The following is a 22,354-nucleotide window of genomic DNA, read 5'->3' on the forward strand; positions in this document are numbered from 1 at the left end:
CTGCCGCGGAGGGGGCGGCGCGGGGCGAGGCGGTTTTGCAGCGGGGTGGGAGCAGGGGTGCCTCGGCCAGGCCACGGGGAGCCCCCTCAGGGCCGGGCCGCGGGGAGCCGCCTGGGAGCCCCCTCAGGGCCGGGCCGCCAGGAGCCGTCTTCGGCTGCGCTGGCGCCTCCTGCGGCCGGGAGATCTGGCGCCGCTCGGACGTGCTGCAGCCGCCCTGATGGCTGTGAGAGCCCCGCTGCCTGCCCAGCGCCCCTGCCTGCCCAGCGCCCCTGCCTGCCGTGCCGAGCGGGAGCTGCCGCAGCCCCAGCACCGGGGCCCGCAGGAGGAGCGGGAACGGGGCTCGGCGGTGCGGTGCCAGCGGTGTGCAGTAGCCACGGTAGCCAAGCACCTGCTTACGCGGGCCCGCTGCTGCTCCGTTCTGCGTTACAGGTTGTCGTTACTGATAACCAGTACGTAGAATGTTAATTTCAGTGCATAGTGTAGGCAGAAGTTAGGGGGCACGAGGTTGCTAAACCAGCATAATTCAATAGTATGCTTAATTCAGCAACATTTCCACCACCACCAAGTGCCCGAGTAGGCAGGGCTGATACAGCAACGCGGACACGGACCTGCTGGCTTCTGTGCTCTTCATCAGAGGGAACTGGGTAAGGTGTTCAAATGAAATCCAGCCGTTCCAGAGTGGGGCTTTACTAGTATTGGTGTGATACTGGTGTATCTATCACCTGTATCACAAATACAGGTGTTAACGTTCAGCATGAATCTTTTGTATTATTCCAATGGAGTATCAGGAGGCATCTCTATTCATACCCAGAATAAGCAGTAGGGGAACATGGAGGAGACCAACCACCTTTCACAGTAGGCAAACCTGCAGCAATTGTAAGTACCACCACTGACTTCCTAAAATAAGAAAACAAAATACTATAAAAGGTAAAAAAGCTGTACAGGAAGTATTTAAAGTACCACCAGATGTCACTGTAATTCAAGAAAATGACAAGTGGTATGAGACTTGGATCCTCTCCACTGAGGATTTGATCCCATGGGCGTGAGTAGTGCTGAGCATTTTGCAGGAGGCATGCTCAGTTCAAGGGATTAACTGCAGCATTAGCTGCTGTCACATTTGTTCTTGGGATGCTTTAGTAGAAAGCAGTGGGTGATCTGAAACAGATCTGTAGAAGTACAGCTTTACTGAGAAACCTACTAGGGACAAAACTTTCCATGAGGAACCTGGAGCATCCAAAATTTTCTGTAAAAACTGAATTAGCATCAACACAGGCTTAGACTATTTCCAGATTTTCAGATCTTGTAAAGAAAACAGCCCTACTCATTCTAGAGTGAAAGAAAAGTGAGTCATGAAGTCTGGGAGAAGTGGATCATACACTTTCCCTCCTGCACCAGGTACACTGACATGATTGGTGTCAAACAGACAGAAATAAACATCCCCTAATGCCTATTTTAGAATCATAGAATAGTTTTGTGTTAGAGGGAACCTTAACAATCATCTAGTCCAATCCCCTTGCCATGGGCAGGGATACCTTCCACTTGACCAGATTGCTCACATTCTGTTTGGTTTAGCAGAAGGGAGGTCAGCAGAAAGCAGAATTTTCATTAAGTTATGCATTGCACAGATTGGAACAAGCTGTCGTTGTATGTAGAACTAAAGGGTCAGAAGCGTTGATGCCAACAGTTTTAATACCAAGTGTCAGCTGATACAGCTGCAGATCTGAGGGAGAAAGCCTAATCAGGAAAGAAGTCAGCGCTGACATTACACTCTTGTTGACAAATGACTAATCATTTAGACTTGCTGCTCTGTGGCTTTACCAGGCAATGCTTGTAACGTACATACAAAATTGTTGTGAGCACTGATGAGACACTAAATTAAGTACTGCAGTTACGATTGACTGTTAGCATATTACTCAGTACAAGCTGGAATTTAATTTTTTGTGTTTGTAAGATATATGCAAAGAAACTATGAATTTGAAGCCAAATGTAAAAATAACACCTACATTAAAAATAATGCTATCTGTAAAATAAACCTGATGGTTGGATGTTCACAGCAAAAGTCAGTCCTTCTCTTAAATACTCTTACACACATCCCCACCCATGAGGCTCAAGCAAATTCACATTGTTTTCAAGAGATATGTTAAAATCAAAGACCACTATCTCTATCCTTTGCTGGTCTCCTGGCTAGGTGACACTGTGGCTGCTGTATTTATTTCCAGGTGATTCTTAATACTCTATTTTATTGGGTAAAGTTACGACAGTTAAGGTGTTACTACTGCTAGTTCCGATTTAGATCAGTAGTGTAGGAAAATGGAAAACCAAGAGTCATAAAGATAAGGTATTATAACATCATGCTTTCTAAAAGCACTCTCCTTTATAGGTCTGCATGCATATATTTATAACACGTAATTGGTATACTTTGTAATAGAAATTGACATTGACATTCTGAAGCAACTTAGTGTAATATAGACATCCCATACATTTAAATTGTGATTTGCAATAATCGTCTTTCCCCTAAACAACTTTGATAATGCAGTGTTGAGGTTATTAACACTGATTAAAAAGTAATTGGTAATATATATCTTCTAGTTAAATGTCTCCGATTTTGCTTTAGAAGAAACCTGGCAACAGTTTATTCACATCTTGAACTGTATCAAATAAATACTTGACACTGCTGGAGATGCATTTCAAGACAAATCAGTTACTGCAGAGATGGACATCTCAACATACCATGTGTAGCCAGATACATTTTTGAGAAACCTTTGAGTGAAAAGAACATGGTTTGGGAGGATAGACTGCAGCAATGAAAACTGAAAGAACAAATGCAAGATAGAATAACACAACTGTGGGGCTCAGAAATTAACGTGTCAAGTACAGTCTAGCACAGCTTTGGAAAGTGCTGTTAGAAAACCCCTTTCTCTTCTTCTCCAAGAAACCATATTAGAATCAGTTGGCAGTGTTGGTTTGTTTGTTTGGTTTTTTTCCCCATTGTATCTTAATCCTGCAGGTGCTGCTTGTGCAGAACTCTTGATGTGAAATGGAAGCAAATTCCATGTAAGAAGTGGCAGCCTGATCATTTTTGCAGCTGTATAGACTAACCACTGTATTTTTATCAAGTGCTGTTCATTTTCTAGCAACTTGAACTCACCTTACTTTCCTGAGTATGTTGCTCTGGAAGTAACAATTCAGCACTAAGTTGCTTCATGAATTTTCTTAAACATTAACAGGAGTACATACCATTGACAAAACCAACATAAAATTATGAAAAGCTTTTATTACAGTCTTTTGTATTACAATAGCCATAGTTTTATTACTGTTTTTTTAAATGAATTAAGCACTTTGCAACCATACAACTCTCCACTAAAACAAAATGACCTTTTGTCTAATGTATGTGCTTTACTGATACACTGTGTAATGTACTTTATTCTCGAGAAGACATTTCATCAGGAAAGACAACACCTATTCATTTACATGGATTCCATATGTATTTTTTAAAAACATGCTTGAAAGAACCTTGAAACTGTGGACTGCTCATTCATTTATTGCATCACTATAATAAATACAAGTTTTTAAAAGTGCATTATATGGCAAATAACCCTTGTGAGGAATTCACTTTTACAAAATCCTCATTATAACAGAAGTGCTCACTTTGAACACAGTGCAAGCAGTCAAATTGTCCTGAGAATTTATAACGGTGGTCATAAGCTTATCTTCACGACTTATTACCACTACTTAATGGCTTAATCCCCTTTTTGTCACCTAGAATCACTACTGAATGTGACAGGAAAACGTTAAGTGCAAATTTCATCTTACATGTGACAGATACCAGAATGTTTTAACAGCTTAACCCAGAGATCACCCACAGGTCCATTACGAGGAAGGCCTGCTTGACCCACAGTCAGCCACAACAGCTGCTTTAGTAACAGCTACTGTCAATTATTCTCCAGCAGTGCAAGACAAGCAAAGACAAAAGGCAAACTTGGAATAATACTTCAGTATTCAAGATTTTGCACATGCAAATACCCTGAGGGGTTGTGGAAGGAAGACAATACAAGCCAAACTCACATCACTGAGACATTCATTTCTCACCTCTCTCCTACACTGTATACATGACGTTAACCTTTAAACTGACAGCCTCAGCTTTACATAATCTATCCCGGCCTGCAACACCACTCAGATTTGACATTTGCTGGCACATGACAAAGTCCCTCCCAGAAGACAGCAACAGCACCTTTCTGCCAGGAAGCCAAGTACTGTGTTGGGCTCCAGCAATGTCCATTGTAAACCAGTGTCAAATACCAGTCTGGTAACAATAGGATTTTTTATGGTGTGCTGAAAGGTGAAGCCTTGGTTTTGCTGATGGAAGAAATACAGTAGTTTGGGAGGGGAACAATATTTTAAAATAGTGCAAGTTATTCAGCACAAGTGCTTCTGTGCATGTGTTTGTCTTCTTTTTACTTTGCTGACGAGTACATAAAACTTTGCTTATATGGACTTTAACAATACTAGATAAAAATTAATGAAATTCCTTAAGTGAGTGTTTCACAAAAGTAAGGGTATGCAATTTCAATTCACGCCAAGAAAGATTCTTCTGCAGTCACTGAAGGTGTGTTTCAGCTCATCTAACTTGATACCTACAGACTGGCATAATTTGGCACAATCTGCACGAATGCTGAGAATTTCAGTATGGCAGAACTAGTCCTGCAGCGTTCTCTCTGCACTCAGCAGAGATGATGCAGTGTTTCACACCGCAGGTAGTCTGCTAACCGTAGGAAAAACATCTCCATTGACTATGAAGACTCTATGTTGACTAGTTCAGATATATTATGTCCTGTATTGTCATATGTCATTTAACCATAAGAAGCCCACCAGAGGAGGCAATAAAGCCTTACAATTAATTAGGCAGTGCCCCTTCTTACAGAGCTCTCATTTTTTGTGCCATATGAGGAAGACTAGTCTTCCAGTTCCCTGCATTGATTTTTCTAGGAGACAAGAGCTGCTGCTACATTGGCAATGGTCACTCCTCTAACCCAGATACAGAAAGTAAAGCAGGCGGATTGAAAGGAGACAGCACTCTTTGTAGCTGGCAATCGCACCTCAGCCTCACCTACTCCTTCAAAACAATTTCAACTTCGTTCAACCTCAACAGTACTCCAATACAAAGTTAAAGGAAACTACACGGTCAGTTCTCAGTGGTTTCAAACAGGATTGAATTTTCTCAGTACTCTGCAAGAGGTGCTCTGCAGCTCACAGAATCATTAATGATTTCCGTTCCTTTGAAAGCCAAAGACTAATGGAACGAGGCAGCTTCTTCATGTGAAACCCCAGCTTTGCTAAATGGGTATCACAAATAAGGAGTAACATTAAGTTGCCAGACACATGAATTTTCTTGGGGTTTCTGCACTTCCAGAAATACTAGGCTTTTTTGACTGATATATACTTGGCTGTGGGTTGCTTACAATGGTGATTTTAAGAACAACTCGTGATTTTGATGCATAAGCAGCAATCCAAAATAAGATGCCCAGGTAAGTGGCCTGATTTTCACGGTATAGGCCTAAAAAGCAGCTCTTCCAATACATCCAATCAGCCAGTTTTGAAAATTTATGCTACACATATAAAGCTAAACTTTCCATGCACTTATGAATATGTATGAAAAAAATAATGGAGAATATTTTACTTGTTAGATTTAAGCCTGTTGCCAATCTTAAATCACACTAAAACCACAAAATTAAAGTAGTAGAGCAAGAAGCATGGGCAGACTGCACTTAGTGTTACTGTGCTCTCCCTGCTGCAGAAGGGATTCTGTTTATGGGTCTAAGTATCAGTTTACCAGTAAAACCATGATTTTGCTTTTACCATGAACTTTTCTTGGAGTTCAACTGGTTTATAATGAGAAGTAGTTGATTAAAGAATTCAAACATACTACTGCAGTAGCACTGGGACGCTGGGGAACAGGGAGTCATCGTTCAGGGTTCTGGCATGCTATTCCGGGGCTCTGTAACCAGCTCCTTGTACTGTCTATTTATTTGTTTTTTAAATAAATGTATCTATCTCATATCAATGTCTTGATTTATATATTTACCAGTAACAGTGGTAAAGTCATTAGCATTGATACAGTGCTTCGAGATCTTCAATTGCAATTGCAACACAGATGCAAAACTGCTCTAGTTTCCCTTAGGAAAAACAGGTGCACAAGGAAAGGACAATTCCTGTACCACTACACAGAGAAAAAGCCTACTTGTGCATCACCTCAAAAAGATGAGAACTTCCCCGTGAAGATCTGCCTTACACACACTTCAGTAACAATCATTCCTGCTGCCTATTGCAAACACTGGAGATTAAAAAAAAAAAAGTGCCTTTTCTTAAGGGAAACGGGGCTGATGGCACATTTTCATGTATGTTCTGCTTGTAATAACATTTAATTTCTAACTCAAATATTAAAGGAAACATTTAACGTGATTACAGTCCTAGGTTTTGTATATATATATATAAATACAAGCACTCCCCACAGTGTCTGCCATCTAAATTATGCATAAATGGAATAGTGCCCAGACTTAGTGAGATAATATAAACAAAATTAGAAACGCAACCAGTAAAGCCACACTGTCCATTTAGGAAACAATCACAAATATTCTATGCAACCTAGAACATTCCTAGCAACATGAAAGGTCCTGTTTTTCTCTCAGGTAGTCTGACAGCATCCCCTGGAATCATCCTGCAACAGCTCATATACACTACAAGAAATCACATGAGCTTCCAGCAGATGTAACTCAATACACATTTTGGCCCTTTTTACTTTCTGAAAGGTTTAGAACAGTTTGTTCGGGTCATTGGCTACTTCGCTACCCTGGAACACTTTGGCAGGTTTGGCAGGTTTCAAAAAGGGAGACTGCTGCCATGGGAGCAGAGAGCCATGCCAAGGAAGAGAGGGCCACCGAGACTACTGACGAGCTGCTCTGCGTCCACATCCTTGGCTCAGATGAAGTGGATCCAGCTCTCCTCACATTCCCTAGGCATCTTAAGGGGGTGAATCCGGCAGGTTAAAGTGTAGTTTTTGCCTCTGTTGTTATCCCAGTACTCCTGGCCGTTGACTTGGTACCTTGCTGCAAACTGGACTACAGAGCACAGCTGAAGGAGGAAAGGAGGCACAGGGAGAAAGAAAGTGAAAACATCAACCTGATCTTGCCCGTTTTTCTCAGGGATGCTACTGCGCCAATGAGCACACACTTCATGGAGGCTTTTCCACTGGTTAAAGGTGTATCGCACAGATACTTGCTTCTCAAAAGCAATATTGCGAACCTGGATGGTGCCACTGAGCCCCAGGTCTGAGCTGGTCACTCGTTCGAGACACACCTGTTGCTCCTGAAGTCGGGAGGAGAAATCCATACTGTCCGCAGGCTGCTGGAAGTCGGGGACCAAGCACTGCATAGAAAACTCCAAGTCTGAGCTACCGCACCAGAGGTCTGAGTTTATGGAGAGCCTGGAAAGGACATGCAAGGGGATCGATGGATCCTCCCCTGCCTGGAAGACTTTCACTTCAGTAAGCTCCAAGCCCAAAGCATCAGCGAATCTCACCCGGTTTATACGACTCTGGCATCCGGGAACTTGACACTGTGCTGCTGCTCGCTTCCTTCTTTCGGGTGATGTAGGCAAAGATCTGGCTCGGCGGCGGATGATAGGCCGTAGCGCGGGATCGCAGCTGGAGGAAGTGCTGCTCTGAAGCTTACTTGGCTGGGGGCCCCCCTTGGCCAGGGTGCTGCTCCAAAGGGCCTTGCTGCTACTTGTGTGGACTGCTGGGGGCTGCTGCTGCCCGCGTCCCCGTGCTTCTTCAGCTCGTAACATGTTCTGATAGAGGTCAGAGAGGTAGCTGGGATTCCTCCGAGGACCACGTACCTCCATTCTTAACCGATGACAAAAAAACCAGCGTTAACACTGCAGGTAACAGTGAGCACCGCCTCTCTGAAGCGTGTAACTTGGGAATGGCGGCTACCGACAGTAAATATTGGAGGTTACGGCACTGGATGCAGCCAGAATCAACGCAGCCGTCCGGAGGAAGGGCAGAAACCAGGAAGCTCTCACCGTAGGTGGAAGTGACCCAGCGGCCAGCGCACTGTGTGGGGGATGAAGGCGGGCTCACTGGCTGGCGGACCCACTGCTCAGGCTGGAAAGGGATTCAAGGCTGTCACCGTTGATGCTGGAGGACCTGAAGCTCTCGCACAGGCTGCAGACCGACTGGAGGCTGTCGTGCTGGGCCAGGGAGGACTCGAGGCTGTCGGAGAGGCGGCTCGACGCCGCGGGGTTGCTGTGGCACGTCCCGGAGCACCCTCGGCCCGGGCAGGCGGCGAGCGGGCCCTGCAGACTGTCCTCGCCGGCGCCGAGCGACGCCGAGCCGCTGCCGCAGCAGGGGCACTCCAGGCTGTCACACTGGATGCTGGGCGACTCGCGGGGGCTGCCGCTGCTGGGGAGCGCTTGCAGGCTGTCGGGCGGCAGCGAGCCGGAGCCCAGCCCGGGGCTGCTGCAGGGGCTGGCCGGGCCGCGGGGGCTCTCGGGCGGGTCCGCGGGGGCGGGCTCGGGACTGTGGCCGGGGACGGAGGGCTCGGCGGCCGGGGCCTCTACCGGCCACATCCCCCGGGCAGCGCCCCTCCGCCCCGCGGCGGGGCCCGGCCCGGCCCAGCGATGGCCGCAGGCACGGCGGGACCGGCGACGGCGCCGTCCCTGCCCGTCCCAGCCCCGCGGCGGCGCCCGCCGCCCCCTGCCCCCACCGCGGCGCATGCGCGGGGCCGCCTCCGCCCGCCCCTACCCCGCGCCCAGCGAGCCGCGCGGCCTGCGCGCTCCCGCCTGCGCGCTCCCGCCTGCCGCCGCTGCCCTCCGCCTGCCCTGAGGCGCCCGGCAGGTACGGGGCAGGGGCCGGGGGCGGCGGGGGGAAGGCGAGGCGAGGCAGCAGGTGCGCGGGGGCGGTGCGTTATATACCGCGCTGCCTTCCGCTCGCTGTCCGTGCGGAGCGCGGCGCCGGCCAGCGGCAGGAACTGCTGGCGCATCCCGGGAGGGAGCGGAGCGGGGTCCGGCCCGGGCAGAGCCGCCGCCGGCCGGGGCCCGGAGCGCAGCGTGAGGGGCCGTTGTGCCGGCCCCGGACCCCGCCGGAGCGGGCGCCCCCTCGACCCGGGATGCGGAGCGGGGCGCGCTGGGTTTGGGCGCGCAGCGGCGGACGCGCGCGGGCGGGGGCGGGGGCGCGCAGCGGCGCGCACGCCCCGCGCTGCGGGAGCGCAGTTTCTGGAAAAATGCTACGAATTCAGCTCTGAGCATTTTTAGTAGGAATGCACGAGTACCGAGAGGTCTGCTTTGGAAAAAGAAAAAAATCGGGAGTGTTTGGTACAAAATCAGCGCGAACGTGGGAAGCGCGCGTTTTCCGGCAGGCACAGGCAGCGGCCCGGAGGCGGCGGCTCCGCACCCGGCCGGGGGAGGGGGGAGCGGGGCACCCGCCGCCCGTGGGTGATGCTCGGCTCCGGCCAGCGCGCGTGGTGCTGCGCAGGGGGAGCGAACTGCTGAGGGCTCATCCCACGGAAACGCGGCGCTGCCAGCTGCTGCCTTTCGGGTTTCCCTGTACGTTCCCACCACTGTCTTTTTTTCCCAAACCTCACGGCCGGAGCTCGGTGGCTTGCGGCGCCCATGGGCTGCCGGGGCCGCCGTGCCGCGCCGGGACCAGCCCCGGGACGGGGCCGCGGCTCCCCCCGGCACCGGCAGGGCGCGGGGCGCTGGGGCGGGGGGTGCTGGCTCCCACGGCGCGGGTGCTGGGCGGGGGCAGTGCTGTCCGGGGCGCGTCAGCGGCCGGTGATGGGTATCTTGCTGCTTTACAACCCGGTTCTGTGGGGAGGGGTCACACGGTGTTTGTTCACTGCATCCCTAGGCCGTGGCGATGCCCGTGTTTGATGCTCTCTGTCGGGCGAACCTGAAAGACTGGAGTCGTTTGAAGACCATGTAAAAGTCAAGCTGCGGATACCGTCTAAAAAGGGTAGTAATGGGACCGGGCATTCAGGAATATCCTTTATTGCTGCACAGAGAGACACGGAAAAAGGAAAGCCAAACCAATGAAAACCACAAAGGAATGGTAAAGTAAGGAAATTATCTTCTCTCTTTCTAGTTACAGAAATCTGTAGATACTGCAGATTAGTCAGTAAGGGCATGGCTGTCCTGTTCAGATTGTCACCCTTTCCTGAGCTGCAGCAACAGAAGTGATGGTGCAGTATGATCATGCAGGTCACAGCGAGAGATGTGACTGCATCGGTGCTGGAGGCACAAGATACATTGTTTCATAAGCATGAAAACATAATCATGTTTTTTAAAAGAAAATCTGACTATTCTGACATAAAAACTGTGAACAAGATGTACGGTCTGACAAATTAAACACACTGCAATCAAACCAGTTTAAACTAGGAGGACATGGTTTGCTTATTTCTGTTCTAAAATGAATTTTCAAGCTTTCCTTTTTAAAATCAGTAAAATTTCTTGTTTGTAAAACGAACACTGTTTCCTAATTCGTACAGAATACACTGATGTAATGGTCCTGTGTGCTTACACAGGAATGTATGATTTAATTGAAGAAATCTTCAAGCTGTCCAAATCAGTAATGCCATTACTTTTGCTGCATGTGAGTTTTTCTTCTGATTTTTCCACAACCCCATTACAACATGAAATGGTGAATTTTGTTTGTGCCTTTGTTGTGAAACAGTTTGTATTAACACCTGAGAATAGACTGTATGCATCCTGCTCACTTCCGCTCCTTAGCATCATAGGAATAATCCTTTACTTGTTGTTGAGACTATGCAGATGAGAAAGGCAAGCAAGATTTGGCTTGCAGTGGCCTTCGTATTGTACTTTATAATTAGTTTTGTTAAATTGCTGTAGGACCGTGTGTCAGGTATTACAGAAATTAGTAGTTAAATAAGTAGTCTGTAATATTAACTATTTATTATCCCCAAAGTAATTTTGGGATCCTCTGATAGAGGATCTTCTATAAAAGGGCTAAGTTATATTATTATATCATCTGGTTGAATTACTCACTTTTGCATTAGTAGTATTAAAAATACAGTAGTGCGTTATTAGTATAATAAATAGAAAGTGACCATGGCATAGTTCTGATGAACTTCAAGTCTTAAGAAGATTTGCAGTCAACTCTTGCTCTTTCTTAAACTGAATTGCACTCTAAACTTTGATTGTATTTCTATTCTGACGACCACATATGTTGCTATTTATATGTGATACTCTGTTTAATTCTTGCTAGTTACAGTAATGGAAAAAGCCATCCAAGCACCAAAGGACTAAATAAACCAATTTCTCATGTGAAGTCTTCTTCTGGAAGATTAGGCAAAAATGTATCAAGTGCCATTGAAAAGGTAAATAATTGGGGTTTTTTGTTTATTTTGTTTACAGAAAAAGGGCACGCACTTTATGTCAGCTTCTTAATAATGTCACATACTTTTTCACATCTTTTCAGGTTTCCTGTAACACTCAAGATGGTAACCAACCAAGTATTTTTAAGAAGGGAAAAAACCAGCTAGATGACAATACTCAGTCAAAAAGGTAGTTTTATGTTAAGATTATTTGTTTAATTTGTGGTCATTTCAAACTGGTATGTAAAATGCTTGTGATGAAATCATGGCTTCTGTGTTTTGCCTTTGACTTCACTGGCCCCAGGATTCAGCATTTATGAGGACAACAAATTTAAGTTATCAATATGAAAACTCACTATCCTGCCTTAGTGAGTTCTCAAGCAAAATCAGAATAAAATAGATCAAAAACTCAGTAGTAGGCAGTGTTACGTCTGCCAGCAAATAATAATTTTTACCTCATTACCAAGTTTCCATGCCAATTTTAACTTCATTCATGTAGATCCCTGTCCTTGAAGGGGGTAGCAAGACCTTTGTAGACTGATGTTCCAAAGACATTAATCATTCTAATAGGATACGATCTTTCTTTTTATTTAGGATCACAGGTATTTGCACATCACTGCACAGAGTACAAGGACCAAAGAGGAGTCTCCCAGAAAGAAGGCAAAATGAACCTCTTCTGCACAGGATCCCTCCTAGCGTAAAGGGCAGCACACAAGGTAGCTTCTGTAGGGTTAAAGATGTCCCAATGCATCATTTTTATTGCAGTAAAAAAGAACAGTTGGAAAAGAATCATGAAGATCACATTGCTGAGGGTGGTCCATGCACTTCTAAATGGCAAGAAGCATCTGTAGATGAAATGTTTCTGGATTTTGAGTCGGTACAAATTATTAAAGAAGATGCTGAAGATGATAGTGCCAGTGACCTTTCTGATTCAGAAAGGATTCCCGTTCTCCCATCTCCCTGCACACCGCCAGAACTCATTCTCAGAGCTGAAGAAATTGATCCAGTTTGTTTGGAACGTGTCCCTGATATGGGTTTTAAAGAATCAGAATATTACTACCCGGACTTCCTCCCACCCCCTTTCAACTCATGGGACTTGAAGCAACTGGCCGTCTTTGTTAATGTAGAGGGTAAAACCGAATTTCGACCAAAGCCAACAGGATTCCTTGAGAAATACATTGATCGCCTTTTGCAGCTGGAATGGCTGCAAATGCAGACTGTGCAGAACGAGAAAGGAAAGGCAGCCAAAGCCAGGCCACAGACTGCTCCTGGCTCCATCCGTACCCTAAAAAGCCCTGGCAAAAGCAAACCATTACTCAGTCCTTTGCCTAGCAAGCAAGTGGTTCCCCAAGAAGGTGTTACAAAGCTGCCCAGAAGCTATTTGGGTCACAAGGGAAGTTCACTCTGTGAAGAAAGTCACCAGTTGTATTCTCATCCAGGTCCCTTGAAACTTTCTGAGAGAATGGGATGTGCAGTGTCTTCTCAGAGGCCATCTGGTGAAGTAAGGAGCGAACTGAAAAAAACCCCAACTGCAAAGCAACAGCTTTTCAACATGCAGCCTGCTGAGAACAATTCTAAAATTCAAAGCATGGGTAATATCAGACCCCCTAAGCAAACCCCAGTATTTCATGGTTCAGCTGCTCCCATCAAAGGCTTAAAAACATACACATGCACAAATCCAAAGAAAAATGGCAATGCCAACAATTACGTTCCTCCTAAAAAACCAACAGGGGACAGGAAAATAAAAACAAATGGCATAAAGCAAATGTCACACAAATTCAAGTGAAGAAAAAATTAATTAGTAAATATTGATGCTTCTTGACCTCTAGAAAGCATCTGGCCAATGCAGAAGGGTCGTGTTTTCTTCATAGGAAGATCCTAGGAAAATATGTTCTTGATGCATGGTTCTAAGTCAGCACTGTTCATCTCGATATATTTGATCTTAAGCCAGCAAGGCCAGCAGGAAATCTTTTACCTGAAGGCAAGTGTCTTCCATTGGTCTTTCCTCAAAAACATTTACAATGCTTAATGAAGATAAGGACAGCAGAGTATGAAAGTTCAGAGAAATACATAATTATAATATGTCCTCCTGTTTGTACCAGTTGAAGTCCCTTGAAGTCTGTGGTGTTTCTTATGGTTACCTTGGTGTGGTTGAGTGAATAGAATCCATGCTCTTTTTCTTGAACAGATGTGCTGTTTTGCGAGACAGGTGTGATGGTGGTGTTTTCTGATGGAAAAGGCCTCCACTGTTTTTATAAAATAATGGCGCGTGCTTATCTATGCAAAGGCAATCTGATTCTTCACAGAAGATGATTAATTGGAATTTTTTTTGATGAATTAGATACTATTTTTTGATAAGAAGAAGAATGGAGATAATGCTATGAAATATTTTAATGCAGAAAGGATTCTTTTTAAGACAAATAATTATTAGGGAGCACACAGCTTCAATAGTGACCGACTAAGAAAATGGAATGCATATTTTTATACCCAGAAACCTTCACTGTGTTTACAGACAGCTTTTTCTTGAAGTTCAGTAAGCCTCGATGCTTTTTGTTGTTTAGAGGAAATGACCAGATTTCAAATTGCACACGGATATATATGACTAACGCAAAATGAGGGTATTACTAGAGACTCCGGGGCCTAATTTACAGAACTTGTAGCTTCTCAAAACATAAAAAATAGACTTTTAGAGGATGGATTTAAAGGCAATTACTGTAAGTTCAAGTAAAGATATATTTTGATATGAAAGATACCTATTTTCAGTCACCCAAGATGACTATTACTTATTCCGTGGTCCAGTCTACTTCAGTTAGCTTGCAATTGTTTCAAAGTTTAGTGAAGCGATGCGGGGAAATACCCTGCAGAAAGAAACTGTGCAGCCAGGACTGGGTCCTGTCCTGGGACCCTCTGTTTTTTCTTGTGTCTGTGAGATACAAGAGAATGTGAAGGATAGGTCAGTGAGTGTTCAGGTGTCAGTTCATCATCAATCACAGCAGCTGGGGACGTGATCTTGTTAAGATAAAAATCTAGAGAATGTTTTGTACTTTAAAGTGAAATACTGAGCAGCACTAACTTCCTCCTCAGCCATCATCACAGTGAACTGTTCACGAGAAGTGAGCTGAGGTCTGGTGGACCAGATTTTACAGGTGGATTCTTCACATTGTGACAGAAAATGAAAAAGTAGCAAATACTAAAGAGTACATTATGTATATAGTTAAATTGCACTTCTCTTGTTGATCTCATCTTAGTTTTAAAGATGCTTAGCTGTTTCTATTCTTTCATTGTGCCTACTGGATCTTCAGCTTTGTAAAATTTCAAAGCATGGATTTATATGTAGTTTAAAATGTGAGAAGATTAATAAATGTAGTAATAAACTGGTGTATTTTACAGTACATACAAACATTGCTCAGGAATAGTTTAAGAAATATTTTTAGTGTTTTTTTTCCTAGTCTACTGGAGACCAAATGTGAAATTTTAAATTGATAAAGGAAACATATAATATACGGTATTATAGTTCCATATTCAGTATTTGTGAAGTTACAGTTAAAATGAATTGTAGTTGCATGTACATTCAGCTCTATGCAATTAAAGTGAAACTTAATCAGACATGCTCGAAGATCAAATAAATTGGCTGTGTCAGAGATGTGGTGAAAGGTAGGCGATGGCATTCAACACCAGCAGCTGCAGAAGACCAGCACATTCTATTGTTGCCATTTCATCCTTCTGTTTTGTTCTGGACTCAGTATGTATTTCAGCTTTTTTTAGATGAAAGGTTCTTACATCCAGTGCTAGAATTTCAGGCTCTGGCCAAATTCTACAAACCTTTATTAGTCAAGTTTGCCTGATTCACGTTAACAGTATGAAAGTTAGTAGGACTGCTTTTGCCAATAAGCACTACTTTAGCACACTATTTTGGTACACTATTTTAGTGCACTATTACAAGCACGAAAAGCAAGGTGAGCAGGACCAAGCCAATGATCAATTGAACAACAGGTTTTTGAAACAAATTGTATTAGATGCAGTAATTAGTTCAGTGTGTTATTACAGCACTGAATATTAGTGTATGCTAAATTTTCCTCTGAGATGTTACTCTATACTGACGCTTTCCTAGGGTTATAAGGAAGGTAGATACAGGCCCATTTTGCATGATCACTTCTTAAAGAGTAAACAGTGTTTCAGTCAGCTTTGAAAAGAGCAAAGGGGATTGGCACTGAGCAAAGTTTTTTTCGCAAAAGATAGAGGAAAGTTTTGGTTTAATGTAGTGCCTGTGATCTGGTGGACATCGATCTGTTGTTGGAGACTCAAAAGTTAAACAGGTGGAGATGGTGGTGCCACTTAAATTAAGTCTGAGTACTTGTTCATCATTAAGCTTTGGCTGTGATCTGATAAGTTTGTTTCGTATGATAATCGCACAAGTAATTTTCGCTCATTGAGTTGGTACTTATTACTTGTCTTTGTTCACATACAGAAATAGAGTTTCTGTGTATACCTCATCAAACAGCCCTTGGCATCAGCAGACTTGTAAGGGTTGGATCTTATTCCTGCAGCACTTTTGCTTCCAGTTCAACTTGACAATGTTCTGGGCCTATAGATAAAAAGAGCTCCTTTTACGAAGAGGACTATGGTTTATTTTTCCCTCATTTTGTATTGATGGATATTGTCTTCTGAAGCACTTCTGAATATAGCAGAAAAGTTTATTCCATGAAATACATTCAGTTTGGAATTAAAATACTTCCCCAGCAGTGTTGTGTGTGGCTATTTATATTTTCCCCTGTGTTTAGCAGAATGATCGTACGTGTGTGTAAGCCTAGCATTGGCGATGCTTCTTGAAGTTTACCGTAATGTGACATACTTAAATAGAGTGATATATATTTTGTCTAGATAATTTAAAGGTTTAATGTTCTGCAGTACTACCTACAGAACAAATATGCTCAGGTTGCATTTTAAATAAATAGTCAGATTCTACTTCGGTTATACTAGTATAAACTTTGAATAACTGTTGTTTTCAGTGAAATTACCCTGTACAAAGATGTGAAGAAACAGGTTTACTCCCATATGTATAAACTTTTCCATAGTAATGCTAAACTGCATTTTAAATGCATAGCACAAAGAATTTAAAACAATATTTGTTTTCTCTTGACATACTTACTTTTTCTCCATTACTTGCATCTCTGCAGTGAAATGTGGTCAGTTAGAGTTTTACCTTCCCTGCACCTCCTTGCACCCTGTGGTAGCTTTCAGTTACGTACAGCAGGTGTGAAGTTTCCTCACCATGCCTTCGGCTCCCCATTCTGTTCGCAGTACAGGTATCGAGCTGCTGCCATTACTCCGAATTTGTGCTCCATAGAGGGGTTATCATTGCGTGAGCAATGCATGCTATTCTGGGAAGAGGGGCTTCACATCTTCCTCGAGGAAGACTCAAATCAATCCATACTGCTGGTTCAGTACCCTCAGTCCTGGGGTGGCCGCTTGTTAAGGCTGATGAGGTAGACCCTGTTTTTCTTTCCAAATGAGAGATTACGTTTGCTGGTACAAATTCATGGTCCTGGAGTGACAGTGCTTCTCACGGAGGCAAAAAGGCTCAGCGGTATTGGTTCTGAGAGCTGAGTTTAGAGCAGGTGAGTTGCCAGAAGCAGGGAGCTGTCACCTCCCACTGCAGCCCCTCTCCCAGTGGGCTGGGGCCACAGCTGCCCCCCTGCAGCCTCGTGCTGCCAGTGCCAGTGCCCCTCTGTGCATGCTGCTGCCCGCGCCCAGCGGGATGGAGCAGGGCTGTAACGCGCACAGGGTGGTGACGCTTCTTCATTTCATGGGACTAAACTGTTGTCTTTGACTCCAGAGTGCTTAATTACACCATAATCCCATTATTGCTTTGGCCTTGCTGGGTTTCATTTACGGTTGTTCGAGGTAACTTTATCTTGTATTTGCTATTTAAAGGATCTTGTTAGAAGTTTTGAGAGTATTTTGACAGACCTTTTTTTTAGTCAGTATGCAATACCTTTTTTTTGAGCTGATACAGTTGGAATTTCCGCAGTATGAAATTGCTTACATTGTACTATTTTTTGCCTTATTTTAAAGGTATTGAGCCTTTGTTGCTCCCATTGGCATTAGTGGGTTTTCTTCTGAAAAATTATTAAACAGACCACTCTGTCTGGGAAGGCTGGAACTCGACTGAGAATTTGCAGCCAGCTTTTGATGTTGGTAATCATGTATTCTTATTTACTTGAACTTTTTGTGGATATTTTTGCTAGTAATTTCATTGGAAAGTGATCTTGTAATTCAAAGTTACTGTATATTTACTACATTAAAAGTGAGATACTACCTATTTCTTACTCAGTTGTATTTTTTTTCATTATCTACAAGGCAGCAGCTCTGAATTTTTCTTGTAGAAAATTTCTTTACTGCAGTGTAGGATAGAGCTTGTAGCTCAGCGTATCTCAGCTGTATTGCTGCTAATGGCCAGGTTAGGTAGTTAAAGCTGTATGATTATTTCTATGCCACGCAGCAATCGCTTCTGTAATGGCTGTGTTAATATATGAAATATAATACATGAATATAATCATATATATATGAAATCATCAGGAAAAACTTACTTCATCATATTCGTACCTTTCTGTTTAAAGGCAATAATCAGTGAATTTCACATCCTCTGTTACAATCCCTAGGACACTGAATGGTCACAGAATGAGAGTTGGAACACAGAATGGACACTAAGAATAGGATCCAAAGAACAGCAGAGATGTGTGGGTAGATGCTTGCAGAGAACCCTATTCTCACATTGCTAGTATAGGTGGATAAAGTATGTTTAACTTCATTTCACACACGGGGTGTTCATATGTTCAGCTGAGACTAATCAAGATGAAAATGAAGGGGGAGAGATTCAGAGGGAAGAAAATTCTATTTCTCATTGCTGAAAATACCTTTGCTTTGCCATTTTTGTAATTTTATATGAAGCATTGGAATATGAAGCATATCTCACAGAGAATTTTACAATCAGAACATTCCTGCTGTTTGAGGTTTTCCTGATGTCTAAATCATCCCATCCTTTGCTGCTGTTAAGCCTGTTACTGTTATTTTGTCCTGTTAAAGATGGAATCTTGGAAGGTCATCTGCTTGCCTTTCTCCACACGCTCACTGTTACTTAAATGAAAGAGAGACTTTTTTGACATGATGATTCTGTGATCTATTGCTTTTCTTCTTCCCTGAACAGAAGAACAGTTCCTCCCTAAGTCTTCCTTTCACAATTTCCAGAACACTAAACTAATTACTTTCCAGTTCTAAACAAGAATAAACCTCCTTGTGTCCATAAAAGCAATACAGGAGAATGGAAAATGCTGTAAAAATAGTTTTCACAGAAGCCAGGACTTGTCCCCACTCTCTGTCACTCAGTCTTCTTTTTACATGGTTTTTACAAGTCTTAATTTTTCATTACCTGCTTCTTTATGCAGCTTTATTTAAAATGTATTTTTCACAAGCTCTGGGTGGTAAGTTCAGCTTCGGGTATGTAAGTTCATGCTTGCCTGGTGGTTTTGGGGTTGGACAGGACAGTCTGGTGTTTATACCCCTTGTCAAGTTAGCTTTTACAAAACTTGTTCTTGGTTCAAAACGATATAAAAGTAGTGCTGCTGGGTGTGGCAGATAAAAATAGCTCCCATTAAATAAAAAGTTACATGTTTGCATTTTTTCCAAACAACCGTGAAGTTACTAAGAAATGGCATTTCCAAGTAACCGTTAAGGAAAGCTGCATGTTTTCTTCAAGCTGTGGAAGGGTCATAAAACTGCAGGAGTGGCACGTTTGGTTTGTGCAATGCTGGAAGTGGCAGGTGCAGACGGACTGAAAAAGCCACCGCAGGAGGGATGGAGCTTGGCCTTCAGTCACTGCAGTTTTCAAGAAACAACACTCCACTACTATTTTTTTAATTGTCTGATGAGAGGCAGCAGCTGCGGGGGCAGGGGGGGGGGTACCAGCTGGAGGGGGTACCAGCTGGGGTGCCACGCTTCCAGTGCACACACAGCCCAGCCTGGCCCCACTGCCACAGCCACTGTCCTAGCATAGGGGTCTCACAGGGGGCTGCCAGGAGCCAGCCTGCCACTACCCCAGCTAGGGACAGCAGGGTGGTGACCCCTGCCCAGTGTTGGCCTGGCTGGGTTGCTGACCCCCCCCCTGTAACAAGGTGGTGTTTCCACGAGTGTTTCTGTGGGGTTCATGCCCGGGGCTGGAAGGGGTATGGTCTGAGCCATCGCTGTGCAGGAGCAGTGTGGGTGCACAGTTAAAGCTTCCAATACAATTAAAAGTGGCTACACCTACATGGAGGGCAAAGCAGCTCGTTCAGGGGGTCCAGCAGAGCTGAACCTGGAACAAAACCAATAAATACTATGTGCAAGTGCTGAGTTAAAGCCTTGCTTACTGTTGTTATGTGACAGAGGTTTTCCCTGTGTGATTTACAGCTTTACAGAGTAGCTCTAAGGCATTACTGGTGAACCCCCATTGCCCGGCAGGTTTATAACCACGGCACATTGGTAAGTATTTTGTTTCTATAGGAAAAGGTCATGGGGTAAAGGCCCGACCTTCACCCAGGTCTGTGCAGGCAGAGCTCTGTCTCATCTGTGAATTGCCACTGGAAGCGTTTGGTGGCACGAGCCATGCAAGCACGAGCTTCCCCATGGAAGCAGTGAGAACTGGGAGGATGTGTGCAAGTTACCTGTGAGTTAACAGCAGTTTGAGTAGTCACACCCCTTCACAGTGAAAGATTTCAAGTATAAAGCAGTGTTTGAAGCTGGTGCAGGAAGCTTGTGCTTATAAAAGGTCAAATCCTGCTAATTAGGATGCAGTCACCATTCTCAACAGTTTATTTTACTTATCTGGATTAGAGGCTTTGGTCCAGTGTTCATCTGGTGAATCAGCTATGTTTGGAACACTCAGGGTCACATGACAGGGTCTCTGAGAGCCTGAAATACTCCCCCGATAACTTTTTTCCAGTAGTAGGTCTATGTCCTGTCAATACCAGACAACTGAAGGGCCACTAGACACAGAGAGACAGGTGAATACTGTAAAAGCTGGAGGTACTTGGTTTGAGAAAAGCCGTAGAGATAATACCACGCACTGTTACATGCAGTGTTTGCATGTTTCTGGGGCTGGCATCACCTGACCAGAGAAATTAGTACCTGTGCTCTCACGCCGGTTCATTTGGAATGAGATGAGATTGGAATGAAATTGCAATGAGATTGGAATGAAACCCTGCAGAGTTTCCAGGGTTAGATACAATTTAATACAGAGCTGTCAAAACTGGATTGATATGATTCTGTGAAGCCGAATTCCTCCTAGATGGTATTTCAAACTTTTCTACTTAACCACACTTCTCACAATCACCGTTTTCCCCCCCACAAGTTTACTGCTGCCAACAATTTTTCTCATGAAATTGAAAATCTCAACTTAAGACAAGCCATCCAAAAGAAGACTATTCAGGTTTGTAGTCAATATTCTATAACGGATACACAACTGTTAAATGTAAACTATGACACTAAATTCACTGCAGCCAATACTGGGTAGGTTCCTATCGGTTAGGCAGTCCACATACAGCATACAAAATGACCTGGATTACCAGCACCACTGATGTTCAAGAGGAGGACAAAGTACCATTCCCAAAACATGCTGGACAGGTACAACCTTTTAGTAAAATTTCTTCTTGAACCTCAGTAAGGTATTTATCACCGCAGATTGTACAATAAAATGCCAAAGGCAGGAGAGGGCAAGAACTGTGCATCAAACAGCAGCTTGTGAAAAAGCACAACACTTATTTGTTCAAAGTTCTCTTATTTACACAGAGTTGGGTAGAATTGTGCGGTGTGGGGGTATGCTGCTCCTTCCTACAGGAACTGCAGGCATACTCGGGGGAAAGACTATAGAGTGGGAGAGTAAGAAAGTCATTGCACAGGGCTGTGCACCTGCCCATGGTGCAAAGAGAAGCAATACTGCAGCCAAGACAGCTGTTAAGTTGGCTGAGACCAAGCCAAGAAAGGCCCCATCTGCAAAGAGAAGGCATGAAGAGAATTGGTCTATAGTCTTTACATTTCTGTTCTGTCTTCCCTACTCTTTTGCTACTTCTCTTCTCAAAAGCTGTTCCGTAACAGATCATTTAGTATATCAATGGACCCAGGGTAGATGAATCTCCAGAGACTGGATTGTTTCCTATAGAAGATGATGCAAATGGATGTGTATTGTACATCATACCATTGACAAAGACCCCAACTTATCAGGTAACACACTTTAAAAAATACTTACAACTGTTGGCAAATATGAATTGCTTTCTCATCGCTAAATGCTTCACAAGAATGAGACAAACCTATAAAAATTTTAAGTATGTATTTTTATGACCTCCTTTTCTTATTTCAAACCTCTAAATAAATGCTAAGATGATTGTCTCAGCAGAGACCAATAGGTAACTTCCACATCACCATTGATTGTAAATCTTTGTGGCATGTTTAGACTTCTACAAATATCTGTACACTTCTTTTCTATCTTCTTTTTGGTATGACCTTTGACAATAATTTAAAAAATGAAAAGGTTGTCCTGAAATCCAAGTATATTACAGCCATAGTTGCCAGAACACTGAGTTGTAAACACATAAACTCCTAATTAAGAGAATGGAAGCAAATAGTTATGCATTACAAAAAAAGAGATGATACTGGATGAGCTGCAGAGCTGTATTCCTGTAACTTTACGTAAGAGTAAGCATATGCTTCTCCTTAAAAGCAGAAAAGTGTGCATAAGCAGTAAGCATAATGAAAGAAATGTGATAACAAGTGTATGAATGAAATATGTGAGTGTGGGTTTGTTTTCCTCTTGCAAAAAATATTCAGTTGTGGTCTCCTTATGTTTATTCTGTGATGATTTCTATTTGTGTCTCTGTGGACTAACTGTATCAAATTGATAGTTACTGTTCAATGTGGCTTTCTGTGCAAGGTCTTGC

The 22,354-nt window shown here is 43.9% G+C and overlaps 2 protein-coding genes across 6 annotated transcripts; one reads left to right on the forward strand and one right to left on the reverse strand.

The window, feature by feature from the left end:
- Positions 1 to 3,254: 3,254 nt before the first annotated feature.
- Positions 3,255 to 8,204, reverse strand: PPP1R3D (protein phosphatase 1 regulatory subunit 3D). The gene has a single exon (XM_027813533.2). The coding sequence runs from the start codon at positions 7,897 to 7,899 to the stop codon at positions 6,976 to 6,978; it is 924 nt and encodes a 307-aa protein (XP_027669334.2). The 5' UTR covers positions 7,900 to 8,204; the 3' UTR covers positions 3,255 to 6,975.
- Positions 8,205 to 8,762: 558 nt separating this feature from the next.
- On the forward strand, positions 8,763 to 16,129 carry FAM217B (family with sequence similarity 217 member B). Of its 5 annotated transcripts, none has more exons than XM_055722279.1 (5): positions 8,763 to 8,893; positions 9,905 to 10,110; positions 11,279 to 11,390; positions 11,492 to 11,577; positions 11,982 to 16,129. In XM_055722279.1, exons 2-5 carry the CDS (start codon positions 10,016 to 10,018, stop codon positions 13,171 to 13,173), a joined length of 1,485 nt encoding a protein of 494 aa, XP_055578254.1. In that variant the 5' UTR covers positions 8,763 to 8,893; positions 9,905 to 10,015; the 3' UTR covers positions 13,174 to 16,129. The 5 variants fall into 5 exon arrangements, with proteins under 5 accessions (XP_055578254.1, XP_055578255.1, XP_027669395.2 ...); XM_055722280.1 differs by having other exon boundaries at positions 11,285 to 11,390; XM_027813594.2 differs by lacking the exon at positions 8,763 to 8,893 and having other exon boundaries at positions 8,908 to 10,105; positions 11,285 to 11,390.
- Positions 16,130 to 22,354: the final 6,225 nt, after the last annotated feature.

This window comes from Falco cherrug, chromosome 10 (genome assembly GCF_023634085.1).
Source record: "Falco cherrug isolate bFalChe1 chromosome 10, bFalChe1.pri, whole genome shotgun sequence".
Lineage (NCBI taxonomy): Eukaryota > Metazoa > Chordata > Aves > Falconiformes > Falconidae > Falco > Falco cherrug.